Source organism: Rhincodon typus, chromosome 23 (genome assembly GCF_021869965.1).
Source record: "Rhincodon typus isolate 14 chromosome 23, sRhiTyp1.1, whole genome shotgun sequence".
NCBI lineage: Eukaryota > Metazoa > Chordata > Chondrichthyes > Orectolobiformes > Rhincodontidae > Rhincodon > Rhincodon typus.
This window is the reverse complement of record NC_063354.1, coordinates 26,309,768-26,334,747: the sequence shown is the minus strand read 5'-3', so window position 1 is coordinate 26,334,747 and position 24,980 is coordinate 26,309,768. Positions and strand designations below refer to the sequence as shown.

The window sequence follows — 24,980 nt, the reverse complement described above, 5'->3', positions numbered from 1 at the left end:
GTCATTTTACAGACCAGAGGATGTCGGAGAGTAGTCTGCAATAAAATACAGGCGAGGAGAATGGACAGACAACAGCAGACAAAATTCTAAGACAGTTCTAAAAAGTGTCCAGGAACAGAGGGCACTGGGACTGCATATACCTTGATCTTTGAAGGTGGCAGATCATGTTGAGAGAGTGATTAGCAAAGCATACGTGGCTCTGAAGAAGAGTCAAAGGACTCAGAATGTTAACTCCGTTTCCTCTCCACAGATACTGCCAAACCTGCTGAGTTTGCCCAGAAATTTCTGTTTTTGTTTCAGGTTTACAGAGTCCACAGATTTTTGTTTATTTTAAGCAAATGTGGACGTGGGCTTCATAAATAGAGGTATTGAGTTCAAATGCAGGAAAGTTACGTTGAATGCTTATGAAACTCTGGTTAGGTAACAACCAGCATAATTCATCCAATTGTAGTCATCACAGTTTAGGATGTCTGGTAGTGAGTAGGTGTTGTAGTGCTGCTTGAAGATGTTGAGGCCCTGTTGTGTTACCTTAAGACATTCACTCGTAATTATTCATGTGTTATAACTAATTTAGAAAGGGCTTTGACTATTCATTTGTCACCATTATAAAAATTCTGATGTTCATTTATTGTGCATTTTTTTTTGTCTCATTGTTCACTTATTGTGACTGCCTTTTTCCACCTTTTTATGATGTGATTTTCTCTGCAATGTTCATTTGGCACTTACGTACTGTAAAATGCTATTGAGAAAACTTCTTAAGCAACATTTATGATGAGCTCCCACAGCTCAAGATTAAGCTATGGATCAATAAACACAGATTTCTCTCCAGAGAAACACATTTACAAAACAAAGGTCACTTTGTACCAATCAGAAAATAAAATCTGTCAGTCATCAAGTTCCTATTTAAAATTCTAAAAGGGTTGGTAGGATTAATGTATCTTTCTAGTACTTCCTTGGGGATTGCCATTTTCAGCATGATTCCCTGTGTGGGCAATTGGTGAGCTGCAAAAACATTTTGTTTTAATAATTGCATCACATTAGCTATAGAGTGTCATGTTTATTGGCTGTTAATGAAAAGAACGGATTTGTTCATGTTCAATTGTTGTACTGTTTGTCATACTAATTAGTACTGTCAGTGTTGCGTTGTTTGTTTGTGTGTGTGTACGCGCATGTGCATGTTGTCTTATATGCATTACCAGATTCCATGATCAATGTTTGTAAGTTCAATAAATGTTAAGTGTATGACCAATCTTATTTAGAAGACATTGATACTGCTAATTAAATGCATCGAAAAGTGCGTATGCCAGCTTGCCATGATAAACTTTACTACTGGTTTTGTTGAAGTCCAAGTAATATGATACCTATTGTGTTTTAAGCTTAAAAGTGGGCCTTCGAAGCATGAATAAATATTTCATTAGCGTGGATGTTGCTGTTTTCCGCGTTGTTAATTGTGGAGCACTGGTACTTCTACTGATCTCTCAGTCGGACCAAATGGCTGTTCAAGTTTCATTTTTTGGCAACAGCAGTTGCACGTTATAATTGAATCAGAGATAGTAGGAACTGCAGATGCTGGAGAATCCGAGACAACAAGGTGCAGGGCTGGAGGAACACAGCAGGCCAAGCAGCATCATAGGAGCAGAGAGGCTGACGTTTCGGGCCTAGACCTTTCATCAGAAAAGGGGGAGGGGAAGGGGGTTTTGAAATAAATAGGGAGAGAGTGGGAGGCGGATAGAAGAGGGATAGAGGAGAGGATAGGTGGAGAGGAAACAAACAGGTCGAAGAGGCGGGGATGGAGCCAGTAAAGGTGAGTGTAGGTAGGGAGTTAGGAAGGGGATAGGTCAGTCCAGGGAGGACGGACAGGTCAAGGGGGCGGGATGAGGTTGATCAGTAGGAGATGGAGGTGCGGCTTGAGGTGGGAGGAGGGGATAGGTGGGGGGAAGAACAGGTTAGGGAGGCAGGGACGAGCTGGACTGGTTTTGGGATGAGGTAGGGGGAGGGGAGATTTTGAAACTTGTGAAATCCACATTGATACCATTGGGCTGCAGGGTTCCCAAGCGGAATATGAGTTGCTGTTCCTGCAACCTTCGGGTGGCATCGTTGTGGCACTGCAGGAGGCCCAGGATGGACATGTCGTCTGAGGAATGGGAGGGGGCGTTGAAATGGTTCGCGACTGGGAGGTGCAGTTGTTTATTGCGAACCGAGCGTTATAATTATTTACTGTGGGCAATGCTTTCAGATTTTGGATTGCTTAAAGAAAACTTTTGGGAATAAAAATAATTAATTCTTCCCTTAAAATAACAAAATGGCCAACTCCTCTCTCTCTATAGATAATGCTGCATAATATTACAATGAATTTTGATCTATCCAGTTGTTTGTGATACTGCTGTAATTAAGCCGTCAAGATGAAATGCCCTGTTGAGGCATTAAAGGGGAGATACTGGGGGCAGGATGCATTGTGGCAATTCAGTCACCCTTGTGGAAACCTATCATTCTGTTTTTTTTTAAAAGCAAAATATTAGTATTGTATATTATTCCAAGTAAATCTGATGTTATATTGTGCGCACTGCCCTAAGTAGAGACTTAGCACTATAGAATATCCACTAATGTAGAACCATTTTGAAATAAATAGAATAAAAACTAGGCAGACTTTGGAACTGATATCCGCTAAGCAACTCTGTAGTATACCACAATGTGTTCCGCAATGTCACCAATACCAGAAGAGTTTAGTTACTGCAAAACAAGTTTATAAAAGTTTATTCTGCGTAAGGACATGGGGGTATCTAATGGAAAGATTGTGACATGCTGACATTAAAAACATGACAAAAGGAAATACGGAAATGGCTAAGTGAAGGGGTGAGTAGGTTCTGCCCATGTCAACTCTAGAACTAATGTTTCCACAGGAACACAGCAAGAATTGTGACTAATATCTGAACTTTATAACGCAGCAAGAACGGCAGAATCCATTTGAAAATTGGCATTGAAAATGATTTGAGCATTAAGCAAAATAAAAATGGACTTCCTGAAATGTAAACACCAGACACCAGGATTTGGAAGTAATTTGTACACTGACTGTTTGAAGCACATCATTCGTTTTTTTTACAGATCAGAAATGACCTTCAGAAGCACGACATTGATGTGTATCCTCAAAGACAATTTGATGAAGATGCAGAGGATCAACTAATCAATGACAAAATTAGAGTAAGTCAAATTTGTTTTTTGTCCAAATGCATATCATAGAATCATAAAATTATTAAAGTGCAAGAGGAGGCCATTCAGCCAATTGTTCCTGCACCAGCTTTTCAAATGATCCTTCACTACCTAGTGCCAGTCTCCTGCTTTTTCCCCCAGATCATTGCATACTATTTCTGTCCAAATAACTGTCAAATGCCATCTTGACTGCCGCAATTGAACCTGAATCCACCATCTTTGCAGGCTGTCTTCTCCATATCCTAGCTACTCACTGTGAAACAGCTTTTCCTCACCGTTAGATAACAAGGTGTAGAGCTGGATGAACACAGCAGGCCAAGCAGCATCAGAGGAGCAGGAAGGCTGACGTTTCGGGCCTAGACCCTTCTTCAGAAATGGGGGAGGGGAAGGGGGTTCTGAAATAAATAGGGAGAGAGGGGGAGGCGGATAGAAGATGGATAGAGGAGAAGATAGGTGGAGAGGAGACAGACAGGTCAGAGAGGCGGGGATGGAGCTGGTAAAGATGAGTGTAGGTGGGGAGTTAGGGAGGAGATAGGACGGACAGGTCAAGGGGGCGGGATGAGGCTAGTAGGTAGGAGATGGGGATGGGGCTTGAGGTCGGAGGAGGGGATAGGTGGGAGGAAGGACAGGTTAGGGAGGCGGGGATGAGCTGGGCTGGTTTTGGGATGCGGTAGGTGGAGGGGAGATTTTGAAGCTTGTGAAGTCCACATTGATACCATTCCTCACCCTTGCTTCTTTTGCATGTCACTTTAAGTCTATGTCCTCTCATTCTTGTTAATTTTCGTGACCAAGAACAGCTTCTTCCCACCTCCTATTTCCCGCCCACTCATGATTTTGAAAACCTCAATCAAACCTCTCTTTAGCCACCTCCTGTCCAAGGAAAACAGTCCCAAGTTCTTCAATATATCCTCATCACCAAAGTTTCTCATTGCTGGAATTGTTCTTCTAAATTGCCTTTGCATTCTCTCCAGTGCATTCACATCTTTCCTATGAAGCAGCATTCAGAGTTGTACACATTGCTCCAGTTGAGGTCTAACCAGTTTCTTATACAATTTCAACATCATCTTCTTGCTCTGGTACCCTATGCCCCAAGTAATAAAGCTGAGGACAGTGTATGTCTGCAATTAACCTACAACTCCCTGACTGTATGCTCGGAACCACATGTTTTGTTTTCAAAATCATGCTCAAGTTGACATTCACCCCACATTAACATGTGCGGCTGTTTAGAAACAGCCGAATAAAAATAATTTTATGGTGACCGATCTCATATATGCCACTATGATCAATCGTAATTGGGTACCATTTAGATATTTGTCTGATATGGTGTGACACATTTAACACTATAGCTGTGTTATCATTGAGTTTATCATTATCCAGTGTTGCTGTTGAGCTGAAAATTTGTTCCAAGTGCTGCAGTGTTAGACTGAAAATATAAACACATTTATATTAAGTTCCAAGCTGAATAGCATCCATTTTGATCTGAGTGAAATCTATAGTCACTCTTCTTTATAGTCACTACTGATAATTGGACCAGATTTTGTGACAGTCTGGTTACTTTGTTACATTTGAAAAACATAGCAGTCGTTCTTACACCACATTAAACACTGGCCCAATTTTATGCTACTGAAACAGTATCCGATCCAAAATCTCAGTTGAGATTTCCCAGTTGCTGGACCAAGTAAACAGCAACCCAAATCACATGACTTTTGCTTTGGTGTTTTTATTCTCTCCATGGCTCCTGGAGTTGATTCATCATGAACTGTGGGTAGGTGGCTATGGAGATGGCATGGTAGGGATGAAAGACCTGAGTTACTACATAGTGGGGTGAATAGGGTGTTGGTGAGAGAGTGGGAGCTTTGTGGGCCAGAGGGCCTAACAACTTCTAAAACAACTGGAACTAAGTCCCAGAGAATAGACATGGCCTTTCTAGCCAGCTTGCCCAGTCTGTGATGCCACCTTTGCTCTGTTCCCAGGATCAATGGGTTCAACTCCATCCTGCATCCCTCTCAACAAGTTCTGACTATCTAATACCAACTCAATGCTACAAACTTGACAAATAAACAAATACCTGCCATTCATAAAATCCATTCAAAGCTTTTAAATCTTAAGCGGTTACTCATTCTGAAAAGAAATACTTTCAACTCTCCCATTAAAACCAATTTATCTTTTTATAGAATCCCTACAATGTGGAAGCAGGCCATTCGGCCAATCAAGTCCAAACTGACCCTCCAAAGAATATCCCGCCCAGACCCATCTACCCTATCCCTGTAACCCTGCATTAACCATGGGTAATTCACCTAACCTGCACGTCCCTGGACACTATGGGCAGTTCAGCATGGCCAATCCACCTAAACTGCACATCTTTGGACTGTGGGAGGAAATTGGCATAGTTGCCTTGTGAACAATATATATGAATGATTTGGATGAGGCAAGTGAATATATTATTGCCAAGTTTGTGGAAGACATAAAAATACGTGGGAAGGCAAGTGGTGAGGCTGACAGATTCTGCAGAGCAATATAGTCTGGTTAAGTGAGTGGGCAAGTACTTGGCTGATGGAATATAATGTGGGAAAATCTCAGGTTATGCACTTTGGCAAGAAGCATAGAGGAGCTGAATATTATGTAAATAGGGAAGGACAGCAGAAAGCTGAAGCACAGAGGGATTTGCGAGCCTTAATGCCTGTATCACAAAAAGCTAGCATACAAGTTTTCTTTTATTCATTCATGGGGTGAGGGCATTGCTGGCTAAGTCCACCATTTTTTTGCCCAGAGGGCAGTTAAGAATAAACCATATTGTTGTGGGTCTGGAATCACATGTAGGATGATGACAGTATCATTCTCTAAAGGAAATTAGTGAACCAGATTGGTTTTTCCGACAATTGACAATGGATTCATTATCATCATTAGATTCTTAATCCCAAGTATTTATTGAATTCAAGTCGACAGAGGTGGGATTTGAAACCTGGTCCCCAAGAACGTCACCTGGGTCACTGGACCATTGACAATACCACATGGCCATCACATCCCCAATGTCTTCAATACTTTGAACATTCTGGTCCCTTTGTATATGGAAAGATATACTGGCATTAGAGGCAGTCCAGAGAAGTTCTATTAGGTTGATTCCAAATATGGGGGGTTTTTCTTGAGACGTTGAGTAAGTTGAACTTATACTCATTGGAATTTAGAACAATGAAGGGAGAACTTATTGAAACATACAAGACTTTTAGGGGTTTGACAGGGTAGATACAGAGAGGTTGTTTCCCCTTGTGGGAGAGTTTAGGAACAGAGGGCATAGTTTGGAATAAAGAGGTTGCCCATTTAAGATAATGAGGAATTTCATCTGAGGGTAGTTAATCTGTGGAATTCTTCCTTGTAAAGGCTGGCTTGATAAGAATATTTAAGCCTGAGATAGACTGGTTTTTAGTCAGTGAGGGAATATTGGGTTATGGGGAAAAGCTAAGAAGGTGGAGTAGAGGATTATCAGATCAGCCATGATCTCATTGAATATCAGAGCAGACTTGATGGACCAAATGGCCAACTTCAGCTCCTTTTTGTTATGGTCTAATGGACCTTATCTTTCTACAAAGGGCATTTACATCTACTCCATCTTTTATTTGACTGCTACGTTGCAACAGCCAAAATGGGATCTGGTCAAAGTTAGCACTGAGGTCAACTGGTCCTGCTGATTTTTGAGTTTCTTGTCTGTGTGAATCACACTCCTGGTCCTTTTACCTTGTCACGAGTATGGATTGGGACTCCTAGATACGGTTTGCAATTTTCGAAGATCCAGAGGCCTTTCCTTATTCTGTACAATTCTGGCCTCCTATGTTCCTTTCTTTTGCTTACCGGGGTATGGATTGCACTTGAGTGTGAAGGGCTCTGGGGTATAGATTGTCATTCATTCTGTCTAGCTATGAAATGTAGCTGTGGGACAAGAATTTGATGGACTGCTACATTTGTTGAGCCCTTTCTTTAGGTATCCTGAACCACCATGTAACTGGGGAACCTAGTGCCAATTGAAGGATTGCTTGCTGAAAGTAGTTGAGGATGATTTGAGCAGGCATCTTTCCTGCGCAACTTGATTTTTATTTAGTTGCCCCTGTTTCCACCAGATTGACGCTGTGGCTGTGAAATCTGTGGTGTGAGACTTAGCTGATGATGATTCATGCAAAAATTGTAATTGCTCAATTTTTAAAAAACAATCTCCACATTTAAGTTGGAAACAAATAGAGACAAAAAAAGGGGATCAGTGAGGAGGCAAAATTTGGCATATCGTTGTAGATATTTGAGGACTCGAGCCGTATTAATAAAAAAACAAGCTAACATTTACTCAGAAGCAGAGACAACAAGGTGTAGAGCTGGATGAACACAGCAGGCCAAGCAGCATCAGAGGAGCAGGAAAGCTGACATTTCGGGTCTAGACCCTTCATTTACTCAGAAGCCATGTCCAACATGACATGATTCATTTTTTGTTTCCCTGCTGTTTAGGAAATGGTGCCTTTTGCAGTGGTTGGAAGTAACCTCGAGTATCAGGTAAATGGAAGGAGAATCCTTGGGCGAAAAACCAAGTGGGGAACAATTGAAGGTAATTAAAATAATAACTTTAATCATTAAACTCTAATTGCAGAATTAAGTTATAAAATGTTACAATATAGAAATGGTCAATCAAAGCCATCAACTCTGCGCCAGTTTTTGTTTCTCCATACAAGGGATTAAGTTATCTGCATGTCTTTTAATATTCCATGATTTTAAGCAACAATCTAGATCCCTTTTTAAGTAATTTATGCATTCTGATTCAATAAATTTGTGGTGATGTATTCTGAATGCTGACCATATCTTAGAAAAAGATATTTTATTTTATAACCTTCCCTGTTCTTGTGATTATCTTAAATTATCTACATTTTGATAGGTGTAAGAGCTCCAACAAACCACTTATCATTTCCTTTATTGGTGGTTCTGAAAAAAACCTAAATCTAACTTGTGTCTCCTTTTGTTAATGCAATTGTAACCTATTGATCTGGTAATATTCTAGTAAATCTGTCTCTTTTTTTCTTTTACTTTCGTAATCCCTTTTATAATATACTCAATACTTTAGCTGTGGTCCAAATTAGGCTTTATGATAAGTTTCAGACTACCAATTTGCCTTCAATTCCATGGCCCTAACTTCAAGGTAATCTTTTGCTTCCTGCTTTATCTTATTTTGCAAAGATCACTTTAATATCCTAATAGTTTTGCCTGCTTAACATTTTGCTAAGTTGTGTTACATTCTTGAATAAGTGAATAATTCACCTCAATTCTTAATATCAAACTGCATCGTCCACCTTTCAGCTTGTTTTACACTCTCTGCTAACCTACGTAACTTCTCTTGACTAATTCTTGTCACAATTTGCTTTGCACACAAGTTGTTCTCAGCATCAAGTTCCAATGTGATTTCCTCAAATCCTGAGTTGAGAATATTCATGTAGTCTACTTAATACCAGCCCTGTTAGATTGAACATGATTCACTAAGTGTTTCCAATTGAAGAAGCTTCTAAGCTCTCCCACTACTATATCCCTATAGTGGAATCAAATTCCATTTCATGATATGTAGCATTGTTTTTACTGACATTTCTAACTATTAAAAGAAGACAAACTAACCTATAATTACTTTTGCCCTATTTGCCTTTCTCCAGTTCTCTGATCCAACTTCTTTCCCCCAAAGAAAATTAGAAATTATCACGAGTCACCATTATTTTTCTGGAATTTCCACAGGATACTAGGATGTAAATTGTCAGCTCCTGATGATCTCTTCACTGAAAGATTTATTTTAAGTTCAATTTTCTGTGAATGGTAAATTTCATTATGTATTCTACTTTCAAAATTTGCTCCATAGTATTGTGATATTGTTTGTGACTTGACACCTCCAGTTGCTATCCCTATGCACATCGTAGGTATAAATTAATTGATCTGTTATAGAGGGCTTTAAACCCTCAAGCATTTCCTTGATTTCTTAGTCCTGCCGGCTGAATATTCACCTGTTCACTGTCTACTGAAGGCTATCTTTTTCTTTCCTCCCTACACTTGGTAATGTTAAGCTACCAACCTAGAGATGATTGTCCTACATACATCTTTACTGCATGCTGTTTACTCCTCATACAGGTTAAACACTAGTTTCCAATAACAAGTCAAAATGTAATACTTAGCTACTTGCTGCAAGTCACACTTCTGCAATTATTGAATAGCTACCTCTTTATTAGTTCTGGCAACAAAATGTTTGAGTATCCCTACAGTGTGGAAACAGGCCCTTTGGCCCAACAAGTCCACACTGACCTTCAGAGCATCCCACCCAGAATCATCCCCCTATAACCCACCTGATCTACACCTCTCTGAACACAATGGGCAGTTTAGCATGGCCAATCCACCTGGCCTGCACATCTTTGGACTGTGGGAGGAAACCCATGCAGACACGGAGAATGTGTGGAGGTTGCACAGACAGTTGCCTGAGGTCGGAATTGAACCCGGGCCCCTGGCGCTGTGAGGCAGCAGTGCTAACCACTGTTTAAATGTATTAATTTTGTGAGTTGTATACGTTGATCTGACTATTCTTTTATACAGGAAAGCTGTACAGAATTTAGAATACAAATGTGCTTGTTATTTCTCTCCAAGCAAACTGCATTATTTACAGTTAGTTCTTCTAACCACATCCACAGCTTAAAAAAATTGATTCTCTCTTATGGTTTCCTGAAAGAAAAAACTGCTGTGAGAATGATTGTAAATGTCATCTTTCGCAAAATTAGACTCCTTTGTCCTCCGTTCAAGCTAAATGGGCTGAAATTCAAATAATGGAATTTCTTCTCCTAATTTAAAAGGAAAAGCTGGTTTCTAGTTTGGTATGTTACCATGATGTTTGTCCAGATCCTTTTAACCACTCTCCCTGTTGGTCCATCCCAGAGCAGCATGGTTTTGAAATGTTACTGATTAACTCAGATATTCTTTGTATTGATTTCCTTTACTGTTTTGTAATGTCCTTCCTTATCAATGTGCACACTAGTCTAGATTCCATTGTGATGAATCTTGACAAATGCAGCAGCAATTTGCATTTGTATGGTACCTTTAAGGTAGCAACATGTCCCAAGGCACTTAACAGGAATGTTATCAAACAAAATCTGAAATTGAGAGACAGTTAGGGCAGATTGAGTCCAAAATAAAGGTTCTGGGTGTGTTTTAAAGGAAGATTGGGAAATGTAGAGGATTAGGAAGGAAACCTGGACCTTCGAGCTTTTGAAGGCACTTCCATCAATGGTAGAATGCGTAAAATCAGAAAGGAACACGAATGGAAGGGTGCACATGTCATGAAGGTTTGAAAGACTGGAGGAGTAACAGAGCTGGGAAGGGACACAACCATGAGAGATTTGAAAACAAGTATGAGAATTTTAAAATCAAGGCGTTGTTTCTTTGGGAGCCAGAGTAGGTGAGTGTTACAACAAAGTGAGGAGGGGTAGCATGGCTTCCCTTTTTGTTCTGTTTCTTCTAAGACGAACAGGTTTGTAAGTAAACAAAATGTTTGTTCAATTCAATTAATGTTTAATTGCTTATGTGCTGTGACTGTTAAAGACACGCACAGAAATCTGGTATCCTTGAGCAGTTTGAATAAAAAGAGATGAGACCAAAATTGACAGAGTTGGAGATAGTGAGGAGGCTAGTCAAAGGATGCAGCAGGATGTAGATGGATTGCAGATTTGGGCAGAAAAATGGCAGACGGCTTTTAACCCAGACAAACGTGAGGTGATGCACTTTCGAAGATCAAATTCAGGTGCAAATTATACAATAAATGGCAGAACCCTTAGGCCACATTTGGAATATTGCATGCAGCTCTGGTGGCCACACTACCAGAAGGACATGGATGCTTTGGAGAGGGTCCGGGGAAGGTTTACCAGGGTTAGTAGGAACTGCAGATGCTGGAGAATCTGAGATAACAAGGTGTACAGCTGGATGAACACAGCAGGCCAAGCGGCATCAGAGGAGCAGGAAGGCTGATGTTTCGGGCCTAGACCCTTCTTCAGAAAATTTTCAGATGCCGCTTGGCCTGCTGTGTTCATCCAGCTCTACACCAGGTTTACCAGGGTGTTGCCTGATCTGGAGGGTTTTAGTTATGAGGAGAAGTTGGATAAACTCCAATTGTTTTCACTGGAAAGATGGAGGCTAAGGGGTGATCTAATAGAGGTCTACAAAATTATGAAAGGTTTAAATAGGGTGGATAGTCAGAGGCTTTTTCCCCAGGGTGGAAAGGTCAACTACAAGGGGCATAGGTTCAAGCTGAGCAGGGGTAAGGTTAAGGGAGAAGAGTGGGGAAAATTTTTAACACAGAGGGTGGTGGATGCCTGGAATGCATTGCCAGTGGAGGTGGTGGAAAACAGGCACATTAGCAAGGTTTAAGATGTATCTTGATAGACTCATGAATGGGAGGTGAACAGAGGGAAAGAAACCGCATATGGGCAATAAGTAGCAGATCTAAATAAGGAGTAGGAATCAGTGCAGGATTAGTGGGCTGAAGGGTCTGTTCCTGTGCTGTATTGTATTGTATTGAATGATATTTATTGTACATAAGTTTTTGAAAATCTTCTAACTTCTCGTGTGAACACTCAAGTTTCACACATGCACACATAGGTACATGGATCTTGAAAGGCTGCCAACTTGGCTGGCCTTTAGGCTGAACTCTGTGGTCTTCTGGGTTTGGTATTAAACTGAAGGCATTGACAGTCAATTTATCTCTGCATCTACAGGCAACAGCTGTAGATTGATACTTTGCTCTTGCCTGTTGATACAGATATTTTAAACAGCAGACAGGGTTCGAAACTTGCAAGTTGATTGGAGAAAGAGAAAGATGATTTTAGTTTTTCATTGTTTCTATTTTCTGTTGTGTGGTTTACAGTAAAAACAGTTGCTTAAACACAGAGGCTTAGCTGGCTCAGCTCACAACCCTCTCTCCAACTGTCCAGTGGCAAAAATGCAGTCAGGGTGAGTGGATTCAGTTTGTCTGGTTTACATGATTGGAATGCATTTACACACATTCAATCTGTAGCCAGAGGCCCATCATCCAAATGGCTTTATCTAATGTATCGTCCCCACCCACTTGAGTATGTAGGTGATTATCATAGTGTTTTGTTAATGGCTGTTATTATCTAGTAGGTTTTGGTGGGAGTGCCCAAGACCAAATAGAACTAGGGAACCAGTGATGGTTTTATATTAATCAAGAAATAATTGAGTGACTGGGTCTGTACACATATATATAGGTAAGAAGCAGTGATGTTGAAGCTTGTGTGTGAACTCAAAATAAGATACTGACTAGAACAGTATATGACTGGACTCTGGCCAGTATTTTAACATCAGTATTTATCAGTGGCTCGCTTCATATAATTTCAAAGTAATTGCACCTGTGGCAAGGCTTTGCAGACAGTTGGCCACTATTTCAGTGCATCTGGATTGTAGAAGATGCAGTGATGACAATGTGCAGCCAAATCGAATTAGTGTTTTATTTAGTCAATGTATTAAAAATATTTTGATACAAAAGTATATCACAATATCATTAGAATTGATTTGATGTCTGTTAAAACTAGTGAACCAGGATACTTATGAAAATTCACATTACCTTCAGATTTTTTTGTGTGTGGTGTGAGTATACATATACTAACCTCTTTGATCTGCAAAATAACACTGTTATTGCGGAGATTAATTAGAGGAAATTGAATTTCCCATTATTTACTAATAAATTCTAACTACATTTTCCACTATTCAAAAAATTACTTGTTTCATTCACTACTGGTTAAAATGAAAGTCGTAGTCATCCTTACACTGCAACAACATTTCTTCTAAACTTTCAATTCTGCTTCCTGTTACCCAAATCAACAGTCATACTGTCTTCTACATATTTCTTCATACAGTCATACAACATGGAAACAGACCCTTCGGTCTAACCAGTCCTTGCTGACCATAATCCCAAACTAAACTAATCCTACCTGCCTGCTTCTGGCCCGTATCCCTCCAAATCTTTCCTATTCATGTACTTATCCAAATGTCTTTTAAATGTTGTAATTGTAGCCACATCTACCACTTCCTCAGGAAATTCATTCCATACACGAACACCTGCTGTGTTTAAAAAAAGAAATTGCCCCTCATGTCTTTTTAAAATCTCTTTCCTCTCACCTTAAAAATGTACCCCCTAGTCTTAAAAATCCCCCATTCTTGGGAAAAGACGATTATTATTAACTCTATCTACACTCCTCATTATTTTATAAACCTCTATCAGGTTGCCGTTCAACCTCCTCTGCTCCAGTGAAAAACATCCCAGTCTATCCAGCCTTTCTTTATAACTGAAACCTTCTATACCCAGCAACATCCTGGTAAATGTCTTCTGAATCCTCCCTAGTTTAACAATATCCTTCCTAGAACTGGACTCGGTATTCCAGAAGAGGTCTCACCTATGTCCTGTACAACTTCAATATGACTTCCCAACTCCTGTACTGAAACAACTGAGCAATGAAGGCATGCGTTGCAAACACCTTTTTAACCACCCTGTCTATATGTGACACAAACTTCAAAGAATTATGTACCTGAAACCCTGGGTCCCTCTGTTCTACAAAACTACCCAAAGCCCTACCGTTATTTATATAAACCCTAATCTTTGTTGTACCAAAATGCATTTATCCAGATTGAACGCCATCTGCCATTTTTCAGCCCAATGAACCATTTGGTCAAGATTCTTCTGTAAACTGAGAAAACCTCCTTCACTGTCTACTATGCCACGAATTTTGGTGTTGCCCACAAATTTATTAACCATGCCATCTATACTGTCATCCAAATCATTTATAAAAATGACAAACAAAAGAGGTCCCAGAACCGACACCCATAGGTGTTTTCTTCAACTTTACAGGAGCATTTTAATAAGTGTTTTAAAGAATGGTTTGAGAAAAAAAAATTCAAATGTAGGTCTGATATAAAGGAAGAAAAATAGTCAAACAACTATATGCTGTATGAAAGTTGTAGAACGTTTGGTGCAGGATTCTTTTCAAGAGAATTCTATAAACAATGTGCATTGTATCAAGGGGTTTTTTTAAGCACACAGAATACTAAGTAATTATTTTTACATTTCTGCTTTGTTTAATGATGGTCCAAGAAGAACTATATATTCCATGAGGTGAGAAGATATTATATAATCGCAATACTCTATGAAATAGTTTCCCTCACACTATGCTACAAACATTCACTTTTCACATTAATTTGGAGCTCTGTCAAACTGTGATGAAAAGGGAAATAAGGCCATTTCGGTTTCCAATCACTTGGGTCCACAGAGTACAGCAGCAATCAACAAGCTAATGTCTAACACTAAAACTTCTCAGCAATTGAGGTAAAATTGGTGACTTTGTTCTGCCTTCTTGCAATTCTAAACCCTGTCTCTAGTGATGAAGTGGTAACTTGCTGTATGTGATTGTAAACCCCATCCTGTATACTACCTGACCTCACCATTCTGAATCTAAGTGTTCACTTAACTGCAATAGTGATACAACACTTTGTGAGATTTGAAGAGCACCAATAAAGTTTCAACAGTGAACTAATTTATTTCGCACTCCACTTGTCCCTTGTTCTTTCTTTTGTACACTTCATACCGTTGCAATGAAGCATAACTATTTTGCAACACCAAATCCTGACACTTAACTGTATACATTTGTATCATGAAATTTGTAACAGTTCTCTATCAACTTTTTTGAATATCTCCAACATCAGATCTTAATCCAGAAATCTAATCTACTGATGGACTTGGCCTTATATTTCCTCCCTTATGCTGTCAGATGAGGTACAGTTTTTGCATCTACAAAAGGACATTTAATTTCCATTGATTTCCTCTAATGGTTGCTCACATGCCTTGTTCTGGTAGTGCAGACTAGGCACTGCAATTGGATTCTAATCAGTTGTTAATTTCAAACCTAAAGCCGAGAGATTTTTGTTAGCCAAAAGATGTGAAAGGATATAGGCAAAGGTAAACATACGGAGTTTGGTATCCGTTCGAGAATGAGATCAGCACTGGCTGGAGATTAAAAGGCGATTTCTTCTTTCTCTGTTCTAACTCTTTGTCAGCAGGCTCTAATGCCACATTGGTTCCATTGTAGTGATGCCTGAGCCTAATATTCAGGGAGTTTCAGAACTAGTCATTCAATCACGGAATACACCCTATACAGGACTGAATTTCTGAACTGCTGTCAATCCAACTGATGGCAAATGCAGTTCACTGAGTATTGCGTGCTCACGACAGTGAGGATGATGCACTATTTGGATGCTGTTCTTCAACAAATTTGGACCAATATTTTGAGTAGGCTAAAGAATTTGCTAATTCTGATTTTTTTTTTTCTGTCAGTACACATTTGGTTATGCCTGTTTTCTTTTGATTCTCTGTTTCATGTAACATTCTGTGTTTTGCAGCCTTTGTACACTTTTCAATGCAATACTGTTAATTCCACTTAATCTGTATATATTCAGAAACATTTCCGATTCCCAACAATATTTTTTCTAGGTGTGCTTCCTACTTTGCATTACTTAATAGTGTAGTAGTGATATATGTAAAATGTCCAGATATACAGAACTCCTTTAGGCCTTACCCTTGATCACTATTATTTGCAATAGCAAGGGAACTCGATTTAAGGATTTTAAAAATAAAGTAGAAACTTTTAATTGTTTTAATGGTACACCTGTACACAAACCAATCTAACCCCTTCAGAGCCAAAGGCAGTCCTTGTAAGAAACTCCTCCAGCTGCATATATTTGGTCCCCACATCAAGCACTGAGCCTGATAACACAAGTATTATGTTGCCACAGATCCTAATTTTTTTGCAATTCAGCGCATAATCCTGCATGCAATGGTTCTGCTGATTAATTGCATTATTACTGTCTTTGTATTGTAGAATTTTAGAGCCTGTTCTTCCATTATCGCTACTTTTTCCCAGTTTTCCATGTTGACTAGTACTGCAACTTCAATTAGTGGTATTAACAGTTTTCTCATATATGTTCTTTGTTCTTGAAGAACTTCGCAGAAATAACTGACCAAGCTGAACAGATTTCTTTGCCCCGAGGACCCTAGATGATATCTTTATATGTCAGCTCATTGTCTTCACCAGAGATGTCCAGTTAGGACTCCAAACACCGTTTTCTTTAAGTTTGTTAGACTCTTCTAGAGGTTTCTGTTTTCTATCCACCACCTATGCTCTTTTTGCCATGCTGCATATCATTAAGTCACCCGTTGAAGTGATACTGCTGTTGATGTGCTTATATATCATATGGATTGTTTTGTAATGTACTTCCAGAATGGAAGCACTGCCAAGGGCATCTAGTCAAATCGCGCTCTGCTTTTGCTACCTTTTTGCCTTGAAGGTTATCATTTCTGATTTCGCATTTGACAGCTTCTTAATCCCTTTTCGTTCTTATTGCCTGGGTGATTCCATTTCTCTGCTACACGCATTTTTTTAGTTTTTAGGCTGCCCTCCTTCAGTCAGATGCCTTTATTTGCAAGCCAATTCTTACAGCCAGGATTATCTGTTACTCTACAAATTATTTTAACATTATTAATAATTCTGCAAATTTGTCAACTTAATATTTTGATGTTCTATATTTATTCATTTTCTGTGTTCTGCAAATGTCACAAACACTGTACGTCTAGCTAAAATTTTATTGCAGTATTTCAAGTTTATTTGTTATCTTTTCCACATTCTCTACCTCTTTAAAGTTGGTAGTATTTCAATATTTATTCCCAAATAATATGTAAAATCAAATTACTCCTTCCCAGTTTTTAATTACACATCAAGCCACTGTTTATTTTTCCAATTTCCTGCACAGTTACTGGTAAAGAAAGAAGAGATGAAATTTGAAAATGATTCATTATAATATTTACTTTGTATTCTTCAGCGTCTGTTTCCTTAATTGACACATCCACTACTAAACCGTATAGGCAAAAATAACTTCTAAAAATTTCCTTGTAACAGCAGATGGACAGTTTGCAAACTTCATCCTGATTGATATTTGGAATCTGAGTTTAACCAATTGATTCATTGCAAATGTTGATAGTTTAGTCAGAGTTTTTCCATCTTAACTACCATCATCAAAATGCCTTAGCAGAAGAACATAGGTACATCTGAATTAGGAATGGGAGTGGGTCATTTAGCCTCTTGAATGTGCTCTGCCATTTGATAAAATCGTCACTCATCTGATTGTGAGCTAACTTTTTGCTGTCTCTGCTATAATCTAAGACTCCCTTATTGATCAAGAATCCATCTAAATCAGCCTTAAATACAATTTAAGCCCCAGCTCTGCTGCTGTCTGGTACCTGGAATGCTATTATTTATTCATCGGGCTTCCACCCAAACTTTGGGCATTTCCAACCAACAACTTATCACACTTCAGGGTGGCGCACAATTAAATCAAACTATTCTGTTTTATTTGCCTACAATCGGGTTGTTCATGGTAGAACAGGTGAAAATCATAGAGAAGAAAAGACTGGCCAATGTTTATATCGCGCTTTTCACACCAATTCACAGGCAATTAATACTTTGTTACATTGCAACAATGAATACGCTTGAATGAAAGAAAAGCAGAAGCCAAATTATGTATTGCAAGGAACTATAATAAAAAACAAATAACCCGGTCTTGAGTGTTGTTTGAAGATGTATGTTTGATCAGGAAACTGTTTGAATAGAATAGTTTACACAGAAAAATACTTGCATTTTAAATTATCTTTCAGGACCATGGGACTTCCTTGTATAGTACCTGTGTAAAACTGTATAACCATAGCAACTTCTGTATCCAGCTGATCTGGCAATTAGGCTTTAACTTAATGCCTCATCTTACTAATTCAGATGTAGCTATGTTCCTCTTTTAAGACCTTTTGATAGTTGTTAAAGGATAAAACTCCAACTGAACTATCAAAATTGCAATGAATCAACTGGTTAAACTTAGATTCTAAATATCAGTCATGCTGATGTCTGGAAGCTATTCATGATCTGCTTTCTGCTGTTACATGAAAATGTTTGAGTTTAAAATATTTTTCCTTTTATGGTGCAGCAGTTGATCAGAGTATCAAGTAAGGCAACAGAAGCTGAAGTAAATATTGTAATGTATCATTTTCATTGGCACCTAAAGTTAGTGTTTTTTGGAAGGGTCGGTTTAGATTTTTGTGATTAAAGACTTAGCTGTGGGATCTGAAGCACAACCTTGTGACTCTGAGGTGCCAGTCCTTAGACACTACTCATCATGCATGATGTGCCCTATATGGCAGAACCTAATACTGTGGAGGAAAATTGCTTCCTGTTTCACATTCTAGTTTGCAACCAAAAGGAATAAAAAGAAGATTAGTACCACCTTTCTCATCAAAACCCTTGTCCTGGACAATGCTTCCCTTTGTTAAAATAAAGTGGACGTCCAACATCAGATTAAAAGAGAATATCTTAAATGCAGGGAAAATCAAGTACAAAATGAATTCACAGAATTATTATTTTCCACTATACTTTTAAAGAGGTATGATGCACATTCTACTCTGATTGTATTTGGTATTGTGGCAGAATGTTGTATTTAAAAATTGCACTGGTTTATCAAGTTTGATATTTTGCTCAAGTTTCTGTTTGAATTCGTTTCCAGTTTGCAAACAAAATGTCCAGTTCTAATTGCAGAGTATTTTAAATTTTTTCAAATTTGTATTAAAAAATCATGTATGTATTTGGTGTGTGGTTCTATTGAAACAGATAAAATTAGATTCATCGTAAAGAATGATAGCTATATTTAACCTGTACCCAATTTCAAATCACTGACTTTGAAATACTGTAAAGGACCATTTACTGATCTCATTGGTGTAAAATAGTCTGTTCCATGGTAAACTCCATTTTTATTAATATTTTAAGAATTGCACACTAGTGCCTTTATGATTTCTCAAACAGGTGCAATTGACTGAAATTTAGCATGATAATGGATTTGATCTGGGGACGTGGCTGATTTTGTGGGCTGTCTTAAGTTTTTAAATCCGCATGGTAGATGGCAGAAAATCAGATTGTTTTGGATACACTTTGCAGTCAGAAATGCTTTTTGTTTTAAATGCTACTTTAGGGAGAATTTTGCAGAGGCAAAACCAGCACAGCCAAATGGAAATTCCAGCTGGAAGTCCATTCCTACATTAACAAGTTGCTTGACAGGTTTTGATCGTAATAATTCTGAAATACATTGCTAATATCTTTTCATTTGCATACGGTTGGGTTAGTTAGGTTTATTAAATTAATGATAGCAAGAAAAGAAATGTGCAATTTTAAATTATTGCCCAAAAGCAAAACTTTTTTTTTGTCTGAAGTTTGTTGCATTTTACATTTCTGGTTACAAGAAAAGGAAGAGTGATTCTCCTGATCTGTTATCTCAGAGCGACTTCTGTCCCAGCTCTTTGTGTAGGGAAAGAGGAGCCTGTTTATTAGTTTCTGTGCAGCATGATCTGCATGATGAACAAATCCAGTGGCAGCTATCAGTACAGTTAGTGACAAACTGTAAAGGATAGACATTTCACAGGATGTTCCATAAAGTTGTACGCTTTGAATTGTTTTCCGTGTTAGGCAAATAACGCATATTTTCCCATAATGGAAATATGGGGCAGAATCTTATAGGGGCTTTTGTGATGTGGGCTACTGTGAGATCTGTGATAGAATCCGATGAGAAGTCTAGTGCAGCCCAATTTGATGTGGTTAGGAACAGTGGCGAGTTACCAGATAAGGGGAATTAATGTTCATTAAATGCCTGTTGATGGCCCAACTCATCTTATTAAGAATCTTCGTGGCACACCTCTGATCCACTCACAGCATCTTAGGCTGCAACTATAACACTAAAATACCATAAGATTCACCCATTATTTAAAATGGATTTGGCTGAGTGCAAATACTTAGAATGACTATGAAGGCTGAGACTGCAATGCAGCCTTCAGTTGGGACATTAAGTCAAAGACCCCTGTGTATAGGAATTCTTATGTATTATCCTTAGATAAAGCAGGATTATAGTTCCAGAGTCTTGACTATCATTCATTATTTCTGCCAACTGTATTAAAAAAGCTGATTTTTCAGTACGTTTGCTGCTTTGCTGTTGATGAGACGTTACAGTGAACAGTTTTGCAACATGCAACAGTGACAACTTGTTGGCTGTAAAATGTTTTGGGACATGCTGAGGTCATGTAAATGCAAGTTTTGTAAAGTTTTAATTATCTTATTCGTCAGATGCCTCTGAATGTGTGCGCGGCTAACCACTTGTCTGTTAAATAGCTAATAACCATTTCTGTATTCAACATGTGATGCCGAGAATTTCTATGTAATCAGATACATAATCAGACGCACTTTTTTTGCCTGATTTATATATATTTTTAAACCAACCCGCCCAGATATGGTAGGATGGATCTCTGGGCCAGATGGTACTTGAACCTGGACCTGCTGAGCGTGAGATAGGGACACTGACACTGTACCACAATTCTCTTTTGTGCAGTTGTATGCCTGGAAATGAGGTAGTGCTGTCTTACTAAAACCAGCTCTTCTTTTTCCAGTTGAATCTACTGTCATAATGCTGCATTTTCTTCTGCCCTCTTGTGGCTATTTGAGATGAAAGTGTGTGGAAGATTATAGTTTTGTTTTACTTTTTCAGTGGATAAATGGAATGATTTGTGCTTATCTAGTAGCTTACAGAAAATGTAAATTATGCTGTTTGATAAAAATGGGCACTGAACCACAGGAGGAGGTGTAAGGATGGATGACAAAAGCTCAGAGGATGGTACAAAAATGTCATTTTTAAAAACTGTACTACGTCCATTAACAAAAATCACTGGTACACATAACAGTGCCTCTAGTGTTTGATATTGTCACAGTCTCTCAAATGTTCTTTCATTCTCCTTCACTGCTGATGTTAGCAAAGCAAGAGTGATCCTGCTCTCGTTGAGATTGCCTTTTAATCTTGTTTTATCCCTTTCTCAATGCACAAAACATTACATCAACAGTTCCAAAATTTTTAGTGGATTTTCACTATTTTCACTAATTGTCATATCACAAAAAATGACAAAAGCATAAATACTTTATGAATTTGATTAGAGTCTTCAAATATTTACCCCAGTATCCAATGTGCATTTGTTCTGGAAAGGATATTTGAATTCTCCATTCCAGGAGAGCAGGTATGAGCATTACTTGAAGCAGAAATGTTGCAACTTACATTTCAGGACTTTTGGAACAAGACTACACTGAAGATGATTTGCGATGTATTCTTGCTTATGAGTATCATAATTACATAACCTATTTATTGTGGTGGCACACATTGGATACACTCAGCTCCCTATCTATCTATATATGTTTTGCCAACTTGGAGGTCGGAAATAATATCTGTGGTAGTGTAACCCTGAAAGCTTCAATTAGATTGTGATGAAAGTCATATTTTTGAATGGTGCACTGATATCCATTTACAGACAAACATATAGGCAGCATTATGCTGACACACAGCGCGCTCTTTGAGCAATTTCAGTTAAATAATGCATTCAGTACTTGTGTACTGAAGTTTCTATTGAATTGTCATTGTTATCAGCATGATACTCTCATGCATTTACAAGCTGCAATGAGGTGACCTGTTCAAGAACGAAGATAATATGAATGTAAATTAGTTGTACCATACAACAAAATTCTGTTTTGAACTATAAAGTGGTTGATAAAGGATAACCATTAAAACAAAGTACAATAAATTCTACATCTTTTATCTCTTACAGTGGAAAATATGTCTCACTGCGAATTTGCCTATTTGCGTGATCTACTGATAAGGTCAGTTGGGGAGGGGTCTTCTGCATGGAAATCTAACTTTTACCTTTTGTAAATGTTGCTAGTGTGATATACCATGTATATATTTTGTTTTTAAAAAGCAATTCAGAGTCATACAGTAATTTGTCTCGTTCCTAAAGTGTCAATGTACACTGTTATCCATGAATTTTACTATGAAGTGGAGCATCTAAATTGAAATAATAGGCCTATTTTGCTATCTCCAAGCTTCTGGCCTTGTCTATTCTCATAATTTGTTATCCCTGCTCCCATCAGTTCAAGAAAATGTCAATTTATAAAGTTGCTGGAAGTGGAGCTGATGATGGCAATGTGAGAAGAATGGGACATTGAGAATAGAAGTGTTGAAGACCGCCACCAGGATATCTCCTTAACAATAACATTTAATAATTGGCAAATAAACAATGGAATGATTGTACAGCAGAGTGAATTTAAAGGGAGTGAATTAAATCTCAAAGCAAGTGCAAGAAAAATAAAAACAAAGAAGATCAGATTGAGAGAGGAAAAATAAGACAAAGGAAAATTAAGAAAAAGAATTGACATTGTAAATTCCCCTTGAAAATAGCAGGAATGAGCATCCACGCTTGTAAAAGCTAGTTTCTAGTGTGAAAGAGGTTGAACATTCAATTAAGATGCCACTAATTTTTAGCCATAAACAGCTAATGTGATTTTGGTTTGTGCAAACTCACCATGAAGTTCAATTCAGGTCGCTGATGTTCAGAGAGGAAAGTGCCATTATCGCAAAGGTAGTGGTGAAACAAATTATTTGGGGGAAATGTATCCTTTGAATAATTCAAATTTAGCTGCACACTACTCTTTGCCTGAAATTGTTGCACCATTTCCACGTAAATAACAGCGTGTGCCATTAGTATCACCATTATTTCGAAAGCAGATTCTGGCCTAATGTGTTGATGAATGAATGGAACAGTTTAAATTGGTTCAGTATATTACATTTCATATTCTCATTGTACTTAATATCCCTCAGGACTCACATGCAGAATCTCAAAGATGTGACCAGCTCCATTCACTATGAAGCGTACAGAGTTCAACGGCTGAGTGAGGGAAATGAGTTTTCCAATGGAATAGCAGAAAAGAATATGAACAGCAACATGTAAACTGTATATGGCTTTTCCTTCAGGCTGCTGAACTTACCTGACCAGCTAATAATTTAGATAAAATGTTTGTGGTAGTGTATCAGCACTGCTTGTCTTAAGATAATTTATTCCACATTATGTTATTCTGTTCACAAAAATGACTATTACACATCATAAAATTAATTGGTGCACATTTGCCATATTTTTGTATTGTCTTGCTTTTATTGATTATCCTTCAGACTTGCATGACACCAAAAGGGTTGAGAAATGTTTTGCAGAAAACCACGGAATTGATTTTTGTGGATGAGGCTTTTTTGTGATTTAAAAATAAATTGTTCAGGGAGAAGCTTAAAACAAAATTGTGTTAATTTGTGAACAGAATGTTTTGGTGGATTAAAAATTGCTTTCAATACTATGGCAGTGCTAAAACTAAATATATGTTCTACAGGACAACAAGAACAGAATGTAATTGGCTCAGTTATTACTATATTTATTTCCAATATATTACTAGCATGTTTCAGTATATCAAAACACGGCCAACTGAGGTATTCAAGATAATCCCAAAGATCTGTTTGTTCCTTGGTGGCTTTAATTAGAGAGGTGAAAGACAACACATAATGGAAACATTTTATATTTTGTGAAATAAGTTGGTAGTGAGGGTGTAAAAAAAAGACAAACTCTTTAATGATGTAAACAATGTTCAACAGTGAGTAAAAGACTGCTTCTTTGCCAAAATATGTATTGCTCACTGAAAAGATAGTTAGTTTTCGTGAAGCAAAGTGTAAAAGGAATGTCACGTTAGTCACTCAGTATTTTGAAACTGTAATTATAATGAAAATTGAAGCTTATCTTTTGTCTTTCATTGTATGACATTTATATGTGCATTTTTTGGGGTTTACATTCATTGTCAAATTTAGACTTTTTATATTAAATAAAAATGTGTTTGATATATATTTCCTAAAATAAACGTCGCAAATTTAATGTTTTTAACTGCCTTTTGTTATTTTGATTGCCTTAATCATTTATGTGTTACCTTTACAATGCAGCCATATTGAAGAAAAAAATGATAAATTAGTTCGGGTGGGTCAAGACTATTTCTTTGTTCATTTGATTTTAAAGTCTTCAGAGTTTATTTAAAATTTATTGTCTAACCCTGATTGTCCTGAGAAGATGGTAGTTGACTGCTTTCGTGAACCATTACGATCTGTATTGCTTGAGATAACTCAAGTGATTTCAGACACGGTAATGATCAGGTTCTTCCTGTAAAGAATCAGCTATCAACAATCTGATACCTCATGGTCACTTTTATGAAAGAGATATCTTCATGATCCAGGTATCCAGACAAGGGTATGTTGATATGTTGATCTTTTTTTAACAATGTTTCTGTTAAGCATATTGAGACGTTTTATTGCATTAAAGTTGCTGTACAAACTGTTTTTGTTTAACAATGAATAAGCAAGATTAAGGAATATTGGAGCAGTGGTAAATCACATCAAACTAGATTGCTAACAGTGAGTAAGCAAGCTTTTTTCCTATATCAGTGCTGAACAGGCTATAAAAAGACTGATTCTAATTGATTTCATTCAAATTTTAAAAATCTTGATTTCTAAAGAATGTAAATGTATATTAACTATTCATAGGTTTGTTGAAGTGTAAACTGCTAGAATTTCAAACATTGCACTGAATTTGAAAATGCCCCTATCTCAAACTTTTAACTTTCAATTTCTTATTTTCTGAAAACGTAATCACTTTCTATTTTTAACCTTTATTGGTACAAAGAACTTGATAGGTAATGGTCAGGTGCAGAACAAAGCCCATTTTGTTTTACCTCTGCATG

The 24,980-nt window shown here is 37.8% G+C and overlaps 1 protein-coding gene across 8 annotated transcripts in view; it reads left to right on the top strand.

Moving 5' to 3' along the window:
- LOC109920333 (septin-9-like) overlaps window positions 1-24,128 on the top strand; it is a 745,967-nt gene extending 721,839 nt beyond the window's left edge. For all 8 annotated transcript variants that reach the window (XM_048610641.1, XM_048610642.1, XM_048610637.1 and 5 more), the window contains 4 exons: window positions 3,103-3,198; window positions 7,696-7,792; window positions 21,986-22,037; window positions 23,035-24,128. In XM_048610641.1, coding sequence (XP_048466598.1) covers window positions 3,103-3,198; window positions 7,696-7,792; window positions 21,986-22,037; window positions 23,035-23,164 — 375 coding nt within the window. In that variant the 3' untranslated portion in view covers window positions 23,165-24,128. The remainder of the gene's footprint in view (window positions 1-3,102; window positions 3,199-7,695; window positions 7,793-21,985; window positions 22,038-23,034) is intronic.
- Window positions 24,129-24,980: the final 852 nt, after the last annotated feature.